We start from the raw sequence: 11,294 nt of genomic DNA on the forward strand, positions 1-11,294 counted from the left end.
CTAAGCTTCTTCTGGAGTTATGTTAGAAACAGCCCTAGCTGGGATCCTATTTAAAACATAAAAACTCCAAACCATGGCTTCTACCCAAAATAGTTTGGGCATATTTTTGGATGCCAATAGAGTTATCACCATACCAATAACAATTCTATTTTTATGCTCTGCAACACCATTTTGTTGAGGGATATATCTTGTTGTTAACTGTCTTTTTTACTCCTTTCTCTTTACAATACTTATTAAAATCTTTTTATAGGTACTCTCCACCTCTATCAATTCTTAAACACTTGATAGATTTTCCCGTCTCAGTTTCAACTTTGCTTTTAAAATCTTTAAAGCTATCAAGTGCTTGAGATTTTTCACACAACAAATACACCCAACCCTTCCTACTATAATCATCAATAAATCTCAACATGTACCTTTTACCGGTGTACGATGAAGGTGCAATCGGGCCACATATATCTGAGTGGACCAGCTCAAGAACATCCTTTGCACGCCACTTGCTCACACGAGGGATTGCCTCTCTAGTCTGCTTCCCCACTAGACAGTTTCCACACACTGTGCTATCAGCAGTGAATCTTGGCAGATCGCGAACCATTTCTTTCTGTTGTAGCATAACCATAGTTGTCTTACTTATATGCCCCATTCTTTCATGCCACAATTTAGCCATATCTTCATCACTTGTGAAATTACAACCATCTGATGTATGAAAACTAGAATTTCCAGCATCTTCACATAGTGGGAACATTCTATTCGTGCTCATATGACTCTGAAAAATCATACCTTTTCCTGGATGGTACACTTTGCATAAGTCTGACTGAATGAGGAAGGACAAACCTCTCTGTTGAAGTTGTCCAATGCTCAGCAAGCAATTCTTCAAATCAAGAACATAGTATACATCATTGATCACAAACACTACTCCATTCAAGGCAAGCTTCACATTACCTTTCCCACAAACATTCATGCGACTGTTGTTGCCAAGCCTAACCGAGGTGGAGAAGTTATGATCAAGTTGAACAAACTTCTCTCTAATGCCACACATACGATTTGAACATCCCGAATCTAAAAACCAAAACAAATTTTTAGATCCATCATTTGTGTGGGCCATGCAGCAGTTTTCTTCTTTGTCAACCTCGGCCATCAACATTATTTCCTCACCTTTCATCAAACCCAGCAAAGTTTGCCTCCTTGGAGCCATTACAGCCTAGACACTCATATACAAAGTGTCCTAGCTTGTGACACTTGTAACACTCTATCGTCTCTTTATTGAAGGATGACCTTCCTCTTCCACGTCCTCTCCCTCTTGGACTATACCTTCCTCTACCACGTCCTCGACTTTCGGAACCATCATTATATTCAATCTTCAATGCTTGTTCATCTTCTTTGTCTACTTTCTTGAATTTTTGCTCATGAACTACAAGTGAGCTTTGTAGTTCATCGATAGTCATTTCATCAATGTTATTTGATTCTTCTATTGATACCACCACGTACATGTACTTCTCAGATAGGGTTCTGAGAATCTTTTCTACGATCTTCACGTCTGGCATCAATTCTCCATTGCTCCTCATTTGGTTTGAGACAGTTAAAACTCTACCAAAATATTCTGGTATAGTCTCACTTGTTTTCATCTCCAAAATCTCAAAATCCCTTATGAGCTTTTGTAACATTGACTTCTTTACTCTTGCATTTCCTGCAAACCTCTTCTTCATCGAATCCCACACAGCCTTGGATGTTCTTCTATTTAAAATATGCTCAAAGGTGACTCTGTCTATCGCCTGATACAAGTAATGCTTTACCTGCATGTCTCTTGTTCTCAGCTCTTCTAATTTCTTCTTCTGAGCATCACTTTGTGCAATACCAACGGCCGGTTCGATAATTCCTGGTTCGATGAGATTCCATAGCTGTTTTGCACGCAACAAATTCTCCATCATCTCACTCCAATGCTCATAATGTCCATCAAACACAGGAATCTTCATTTTCTCATCACCCATTATCGTATCTTTTATCTAGCAATTGAGGAATTTGCTCTGATACCAATTATTGTATTGGATATCACAAGCAGGAAATAAAAAACTCAAATGCTTGATTTTATTAGCTTGCCAAACTGGCTAGAAATACACAAAGTAGAAACGTAAACATAACGGACCTAAACAAACTAAGCAACAAAAAAGGAAAACAACTGTTTAACTATAAATCAGCAAGAGACTAGGTAAGCTTGACTATTCCTCCCACATGCATACAAAATCTTCTTTATTCAATTTTAAGCCAATGGTAAATAACCAATGGACTTATGAAAATACTTGTAATTACTCCTTCAATTATTAGTGATGAAAATGGTTACCTTGTACTCTCAAAAAATATAAAGTTGAATGGAACAAAAACTTTTGACTGGGTCAACCCAACCCAATTTGACCCTCATTGAAATATTTTCCATCCCGAACCGATCCAGGCCATCAACTGCTACAAATAAAACGCAAGTTTAACAACATAAGTTCAACTAAAAAGCAGAAGCATCAAATATATTTTTTTGTAAACAACTCAATTCACACAAAGGTAAAGTTGTAATTTTGTCCACCAAGACTAATCAATTGGAAAATGGGGGGCGTCATCAGTTTGGGTTACGGTTTATTTAGTTCGGGTTGAAATTTTTTTTGGTAGAATCAAAAACCAAAACACAGTAAGCTTAAACTAAAACAAATAAGAAACCGGCTCTATTTTCAACCGAATACAACTACTTTTCTTTCCAGGATTAAACCTTTTTTTGACCGCATACAACTAACTTTAATACATATTTATAAAGAGTAAATTACAAAGAAAGGGTTAAATATATAAGCTATCCACAAAATGAACACTTGAACAAAACTTGTATCATACACAAAATGTAGGCATAACATTTGAAAATGTATCAAGCTTGGCATCTATTCGATTCGTGCATGTCGTTCATCTATTTGGGCTGAATAAAACTAATAAAATTTAATAATGGTTATTTGGGTCAAACAATTGAGATTTTTGTGAAACCGGAAAGCGAATTGGCTATAATTGCACGTATGTGTGCGTGCGCACATCGCACACATGCTCGTAGGGATCATGAGTACCAACCTGAAGTAGTAGGTTGGTATCTTGAGATCGCTGAGAGGTGTGAAGACCGCCTTTCTTCCTATCCGCAGCAAAGCTTTATGGTTCACAGCCTTGTTTACCCTTCTTGCAACAGCACACATGTAGTTCGTTACGGTGTAGCATGCTTGTACTATGAGTATTTCAACAAAGTACTCTTGTTGACTCAAAAATCGAACACCTGGCATGCATGCGGCTCAGAAAACAAATCAACAACAGAATAACGACATGAAATTCGAACGTTTATGTAATATCAAATTAAAACTCAACTGTCGAAAATCTAATTAAACCTCAATTGACCAAAATCTATCTTAAATCCGACGATCAGTAACAAAAGCAAAGCATAAAGACTAAAGAGCAAACCGATCGGAAGGGAAAACACGAACCTGCAAGCACCACAACCCCTTTGCTTCTAACCAACCATGCAACTGAACAATATTAAGAAAACAGAAATACAGACAAATCAACACCGAGATGAAACACACTTACATATTCACCGACCGGAAAGCCACAATTATACCACCGACGATGGTAAGTCCGTCTCCAGAAACGCACAATCAAGGCCGACGGTCAATTGTACGTTTATTGAAATCGTATGCTTTCAACAAAACCTGCATAAACCCAAGAGTGAGACAGGTGTAAACAGCACAGATGAATGGCAATTATACTGCAAAGTAAGCAAGAAGCACAACACTCATAAGCGCTTATGAAACAAACAGTGATTTCTACTCTCATAAGATAGTTCTAATTTAATTTAATATTAATATATATAATAATAATCATTGCACATATTTACTTGTCATGGAAGCACTAATGATATATTTGTATTTATATAAATAAAGTTTCAATTATTAACTAACATGATTGTTCTCGTTTGCCGATGTAATCATTACTTTCTAAATATATCTTAAAGAAACATGATTTAGATCTTTAAATTGTTTATGGAGCTAGGTAGTAGATCAATTTCTTACTAGACATTCTTTTCTACATAATTTCATGCATTCATGATAAAAAGCAAATTAACCAATGTCATGGAGAAATAAACAAGGAAATACGAAAAATTATTTGCAACATATTATTTACTAGACACACTAACTTTATACGAATTCTCTTCCTCTCTTCATCTTATTAACTCTTACCATGACTGCAACGTGTATCTTGTCCGTAGTCTCCTCAGCAAACATGAAAAGCTTTTGTCTCCATTGCTTCTTTAGCACCAAAACTACAATAACACCCCAAAACTCTGTTGCAAAACCACATGCTATGTCCACATAAAACCACACGTTGTTGGCTCATCATTTGCTTCGTATTTCTTCTTGGCAATTATGGTTGGGTTTTTGTGATTAGAGCAACTCTTTGGCAATGGATCCGCACATATGGTTGGGTTTTATGCCCCGTATTACGGGGGTTTTATTTAGGTTTTCGTTTTTAATCGTTTTGCTATTTGTATATTTTGTAACGATTTGTTTTATTTTTTAACGTAGCTTTGTTTTAATTTAATACGTATATAGTAGTTTGTTACGTTAGTTATATTTATTTAACGTTAGGGCTCTTTCAATTGAGATGTGTAGGTTTCTTAGATTTTTAACGAACCAACATAAACGAAAACAAATATGCTGATTTTTTTTAAATGAACAAACATGAATATAAAAATTTGTCTTATGAAAAAAGGGTGGTTATGAGAGGGGAGGTTGATGATGGTGGGTGGTTGTCTTAAGTAAACTGGTGATGGAGAGGATAGACCAGCGACAATGAATATGTAGATGAGAAAAATTATATTAAGGTTTGCTTGCTGTTAAAAGGGTTTCACAATTGGTGAGACCCATGACCTGCAAAAATTATTGTGTGATGATTAAGGGGTTTCACAAACAATTGAGATGTTATAACCCGTTTAAGAATTATCCGGGCTTGGTGAGACCCATGACCCACGAAAATTATTTTTTGATGATGAAAGGTTTTATAAATAAACTAGGTTAGATCCCGTATTCTACACGGATGAAAAATATAATAAAAATAAAAATTATTATATGAAATATTTAAATTCAGTTATTTCATATATTAATTTTTATTAATGACTTTTATAATAAGTTTTTGATATATTATGCACTATAATTTTAAGTTGAAAAAAAAATTGTCAGTGTTAGATTTATTTTAAAATAAAATATTCATATCGATATTGTTATATTAAATATTGTGTGTATAAAGATGATATTTATGACAAAATATTGCCACAGATTTAAAAATTAAATTTACAAACACTAAGATTTGGTTGTAAAAGAATAAATAAAAATATTATATATTTTAAAATGAAAAGAAAATGATGAGAAATCTTAAATAGTTGTGTTAAAGAGATACGAGAAGACAATGTGATATTGTAAATTATGAAAATGCTAACAATTAAGTATAATTTTGGCTTTATACTTGAAGAGAAATTACATTTATATATATTAAGTCAAAAATTCTAACACAATTACCACTTTAGTAGGGTTAGTAAACACATTTGGTTTGAAACATGAGGTTTTGGGTTTGAAACCCGTATCAAACAATAATTTATTTTTCAAAATTTTATAAAGCCTTACGGATAATAGGCTATAATAGGTAAACGGGTCATGTGTCATGATATAATAGGAAATAATGGTATGACATCTACTTGGCATCCGATGTGGAGTGCTTAGTTAAATGACATGCGGACTTGTATATATATATATATATATATATATATATAGATACATATTTATAGATTACAATAATCAAGCTTGGAACACACTTTTTTCAGCTTTGAAACTACACAATGGAGCTTGAAGCGCCATAACCGAACTAATTTCAACTAGACAAAAAGGATAAAAAAAACCATAAAAAATACATTAGACAATTAACTGAAACCAAAGGTTAACCAACCATTTGATTATGGTTAACCCCTCAAAACAGTCAGAATCGACTTTCCATACCCATTATACTATATATTAAAGGAAACATACCGCTACAGTGTTTTCTTTAACATATAGTATAATTTTGCACCTTAGTCCTTAAATTTTTGATTGTTTCAATTTAGTCCCCCAAGTTTTAAATTGTTTTAGTTTTGATCAATGGCATTTCTTTTTGCTAAACTTTGTTTACGTTTTACGTTAGCATCCCAAAGTTTTCATGGTTTTAGTATATACCTTAACATGTGTTTTCCTTCCCATATAGTTTTTTGTTATTACTTATACATTTAAGTTATTGATTCTTTGGTATTTTTTAGCATACGATATTTAAACTTTAGTATGACGTTACGACATGCTCATATTTTTATGTGTCATGCCGTTAAAACGAAGTTGTATTAGCAACAAGTTATGTAAATTCAGATGAAAACGGAGTTTTTTTCGCAATAGAATATTTTTTTTGTATTGTAACCACATACCGAGTGTCGGTACCACATCAATGCCGTAATGAGCCGAACCAATACTAACCAAATTCTTTTGATAGTTAAAAAAACTTTTATTTTGTTGTGCCGAAGTGATATTCGTTACGATGTGTTTGCGTATTCGCGTTTTAATATGCGAGTCCGTTATCGAGTTCCCCGCGCAAAGCGCGTCGGGAACACTCTAGTAGTATTTTATATGATACATATTGAATATAAGAAAATTAATTTTTCTACATTTCATATCACTTTCGACCCATTTAACTATTTTCTTTTATTTAAATTTTTTATCTTAAGCTGTATAATTGATTACTCACGATATATGCAAGCAAATCAACCGACTTATATATAACGGTTGCAATTGCCACAACTATACATATACAATGGCTATGCTCGAGTGGGACTAGTAGTATGTTTAGTGAAACGGTCGCCCCAAGAGACCTATGAACCCACCTTTAAGCTAATAAGCTCGAATTATGTTGCCATTTTATTTAAATCATTACATATATTTACTAGTCATAAAATCATTAGTGAACTATTCATATGTATAAAAATAATGCTATTATTGGAGAGAAAAAAGAAACAGTCTTTTGTATAAAATTGCATGCACTCATGATAAGTAGCAAATTCAACAACATCAAAGAAAAATAAACAAGAAAAATACAAAATTAAAAATAAAAATGCTTCCAATGTACAACTTTATATGACTTCTCTTCCTCTCTTCATCTTGTTAACTCTTACCAAGACTACAACTTGTATCTTGTCCATGATCTTCTCAACAAACATGAAAAGCCTATGTCTCCATTGTTTTTCAACACCAAAAATAAAATAACACCCCAAAACCCTGTTACAAAACCACACATTATGTCCACATAAAACCATACCTTCTTGGGTTCATGAGCTGCTATATATTTGTTCTTCGGCGATGGGGTTAGGATTTCATGTTTGGAGCAATTATTTGACAATGGAGCTCCACATAGACCTTTGTTCCCAGCATATATTGATGGATCAATGAGGGTCTGCAACTGATTCCCTGTTGGAATTCGTCCTGAGAAGTTGTTGTTTGACAAATTCAAATGGCTCAAAAAATTCAAAGTTGCAATGCTTGGAGGGATTAACCCGCTCAACTCGTTTCTTGAGAAATCGAGAGAATTTAATGCTTTCATGTCTCCAATGCTATCTGGAATGCCACCAGTAAGATGATTATTGGATAAGTTGAGACCCACCAATGCATGAAGTGCAGTTAACTCTACAGGTATCTCTCCTATAAGTTTATTGCTTGAAAGGTCCATGTTAATGACAAAATTCAATGTTCCCGTATACTTTGCATCAATACCTTTTATTGTCTGAGTCACCCCCTCATCAGAATCTCTGAGGTCACCAGAAGGAGAGTTAGCCATGTCATACAGTTCTCCTAAACAATGAGGGATGGTTCCCGTTAAATTGTTGTGTGCAACATCCAAAATTCGAAGATATTTATTTCTACACAGAGATCAAGGAATTCCTCCAGTGAAGTTATTTCTGTGTAACCTAAAAATCAACAACAAAATTTCTTTTTCTCCGATCCATTCAGGTATTTTCCCGGTGAACGCATTATTTCCCAAATCTAAGAATATTAACCCACTTAAGTTCCAAATTTCTTGAGGGAGCTCGCCACTTAAGTGATTATCATTCAGGTTTAGCCATACCAATGATGAAGTTGGCCCTATAAAACTTGGAATGATGCCGCTTAGTCTATTTGAGTTTAGCATCAAGAAATTCAACCTTTGCATATTCATAAGACATGTGGAAATATTTCCTTTTAACCTATTTTGTGAAAGATTAATATATTCCAAATCTGTCCTCTCGCACAATGACCTTGGAATTGACTCACCAAAAAGGTGGTTTTGCATAAACAATTCTGCTGGATTATAATAATAATAATCACCATAACCAATATAAGGTATCCCACCAGGAAGGTTGGTCAAAGGTCCCCTAAAGTTGTTGTGAGAGAGATCTATGGAACGTATGATGGGCAACTTTTGTAACCATGTGGTTAGAGATCCTGAAATGGTAGCATGAGACAATTTCTAATCTATCTAGTTTCCTTTGATATCTAAGCCAATGTGGAAATCCATTTGAAAGATTACAAGAGCGAAGATCAACGACGATCAACTGGAATGGAGGTAGCCACTCACGTGAAACATTGAATGTCAACTTACTGTTAGAAGATGCATTCAAGTCTTTCAACATCGAAAGTTTAGCAAAATGAGCTTCAGAAACAATTCCTTCCAAAGAATTGTTAGAGACATCAAGAAAACGGAGTTGAGAGAGTTCTCCAATTGAAATCGGAAGTGTGCCGATTAAGAAATTTGAAGACACCGAAAATGACTGCAATGAAGCAAGTCTCCCTAGAGATGTTGGTATCGAACCATTCAAGTGATTAAGAGAAAGGTCAAGTTTTGTAAGTTTTCTAAGAAATGTCGGAATGGGATCGATTAACTCGTTATTATACAGATCTAATACTTGTAATAATCTTAATCTTCCCAGAGATTCAGGTATTGAACCTGTTAACTTGTTACGTGATAGATACAAGCCTCTTAATTTGTTCATTCTTCTGATAGATTCTGGAAATGTACCATTTAAACTCCCCGCTAAATCCAAACTTTCCAAAGCATATTGGGAGCATTGTGATACGTTTGTGGACAAGTCAGTAAATTGCATTAAGATATAATTTGAAGACACGCTCAATTGTTTTAGGTGACACTGTCTCCAGATTCCCACATCCTCGATGTGCTTAAGTGATTCCTAGAAAGATCAAGTTTTTGAAGTTTATGCATAATAGGAACCGATGAATTCAACATGTGATCAGAAAGGTCAAGAATTCGTAGGGAAGTCATGTTTGCCAAAATGGATGGAAATCTACCCAGGATGAAATTTTGTCTAAGATCCAAGTGTCGAATGTTAGAAAGGGAAGTGAAATTATGATGAATATGAGATAGATGGACATGCTTTATGTTACATGATGACAAATGAAGCTGCGACAAAGAAGGAAACATGCTTAGAAAGTTTGCAAGATTCCATGTGAGACTAAGCCTAAAGAGTGAAAGATCTAAGGATTGTAAGGATGTCAAGTTTAGAAGAAAAGGAGGAATTTCACCATTGAAAGAATTGAAGCTAAGATCTAGATGTCTAATTTTGGAAAGTGTAGTGCTCGAGTTATGAAGAAGACCAAGATCAGAATTAACAAGATAACAGTTTGACAAACGCAACTCTTTCAATGAAGGAATCCTGTGAAACACCATATCAATGTTTTTTGCTCCACTAAGAGACACATAACCCATATCAAGATACTCGAGCGATGAAAGACCAGAAATCCAGGCCATATCATTTACCTTGAATGAGTTTTCATACAAGTCAAGCTTCTTTAAATTAGAAAGATTTCCAATGTGATGAGGAATAATACCTGAGAAGTGTGCTAGAGAAAGATTGAGGTGTCTTAGTTGCTTCAAGGATCCAATGAACTCAGGGATCGGGCTATCTTGAAAATCATTCCCACTCAAGTCTAAGTATTTCAGACTCCGCAACTCTCCCAAAGAGGTGCTCACCTCGTTACTAAGTAAGTAGTCACCACCAAAAAGATAAGCTCTCAGAGTAAGACTTACAACATTTTTAGTGACGTCATCACACATGACTCTATCCCAGCTGCTACAATCATCGCCAATCCATGATGACCACATATCATAGGCATCTGTGACACTGTCTTTGAACTTGAGAAGAGCTAGTCGCTCATGCTCAAAGCAAGATAAATAAGTGTTTATTGTTGCAACCAAATAAATATTTATAAAAATGAAGTAGAACCCCAAACCCCACTTACTCCCCATTATTAACCTGAGAACTCACACAATGATTTCTTCTGATGAATTGATGGGTTCATAAGATTAAGGATGTAGTTCATTTATATATCCATAAATGAAGATAAACGTGTTGTTATTGCAGACTTGGAAGTTGGAAGTCAATTCGGCATTTCGGCCATTTGTATTCACAAACAATCAAACATGTATATATTTTTTTCTTTGGCCCCACTCTTTATTTATTATTTTCCGGAATTTGAAAACATGTAGGTTTCATTTGACACAATGAACTTGTACTGAGCAAATGAATCTCTGTTCCAACTTCCGACATTCTTGTTTTTTTTATATTACATTGCCGTATCTGCGAATGGTTAAAAAGCTTGGGCCGAAGGCGAGAAAAAATTTGGGTATTGAGTAAAAGGTTATTTTTATTATGTTTAAATAATTACATTTTAGATATGCTTATTAGATAGCCTGAATACAAGAAAGTCTTCGTTTAAAAAAAAAATAATTACATTTTAAAATGCTTATTGGTTGTGATTTGGGTTTTACAAAGTTTTTTTTTTAAAATTAAAATGGGCTTGTATTTTTTTATTTTATTTATTTTTTTAGAATTTGTATTTAGGCTATTACACTTTTCAAATTTGGAGATGTGACATTTGTCAATTTTCGTTTATTATTTGTATCTATTTAATGAACCCGTTTTGTAATCAGACCTCCTTATTTATTAAAGACGTCAAAGTATTAATTATGTCTCTTGGTTTTGTCCTTATTGTGTTTTAGGCGTTAATGGATCATTAAAGAATTGAATATATGTGCTTTTAACCTTACACTATAGTTTTACCATATTTGACTATCAACTTAAGACCAGGGACATATTAGCAAATACTTTTTTTTTTTAAATATTATTTTTTTTCTTTTCTTCTTTTTTTTCTTTTCCCCCGTTGTTACCG

At 34.2% G+C, this 11,294-nt stretch overlaps 1 protein-coding gene and 1 pseudogene across 1 annotated transcript; both read right to left on the reverse strand.

Annotated features, from left to right (window-relative positions):
- Positions 1-1,148: 1,148 nt before the first annotated feature.
- LOC143557446 (uncharacterized) lies at positions 1,149-1,985 on the reverse strand. Its single transcript, XM_077046517.1, has one exon. The coding sequence runs from the start codon at positions 1,983-1,985 to the stop codon at positions 1,149-1,151; it is 837 nt and encodes a 278-aa protein (XP_076902632.1).
- A 2,220-nt stretch (positions 1,986-4,205) lies between these two features.
- On the reverse strand, positions 4,206-10,371 carry LOC143557450 (receptor-like protein EIX2; annotated as a pseudogene).
- Positions 10,372-11,294: the final 923 nt, after the last annotated feature.

The sequence above is a fragment of the Bidens hawaiensis genome, unplaced genomic scaffold, assembly GCF_021521415.1.
Source record: "Bidens hawaiensis isolate Kalapana, Puna unplaced genomic scaffold, B.hawaiensis_p1.1 tig00018965_1, whole genome shotgun sequence".
Classification (NCBI taxonomy): domain Eukaryota; kingdom Viridiplantae; phylum Streptophyta; class Magnoliopsida; order Asterales; family Asteraceae; genus Bidens; species Bidens hawaiensis.

Bases quoted from the DNA above. Each gene is read 5' to 3' on its own strand.
- LOC143557446 (XM_077046517.1), bottom strand. From the start codon at position 1,985: ATGGGTGATGAGAAAATGAAGATTCCTGTGTTTGATGGACATTATGAG.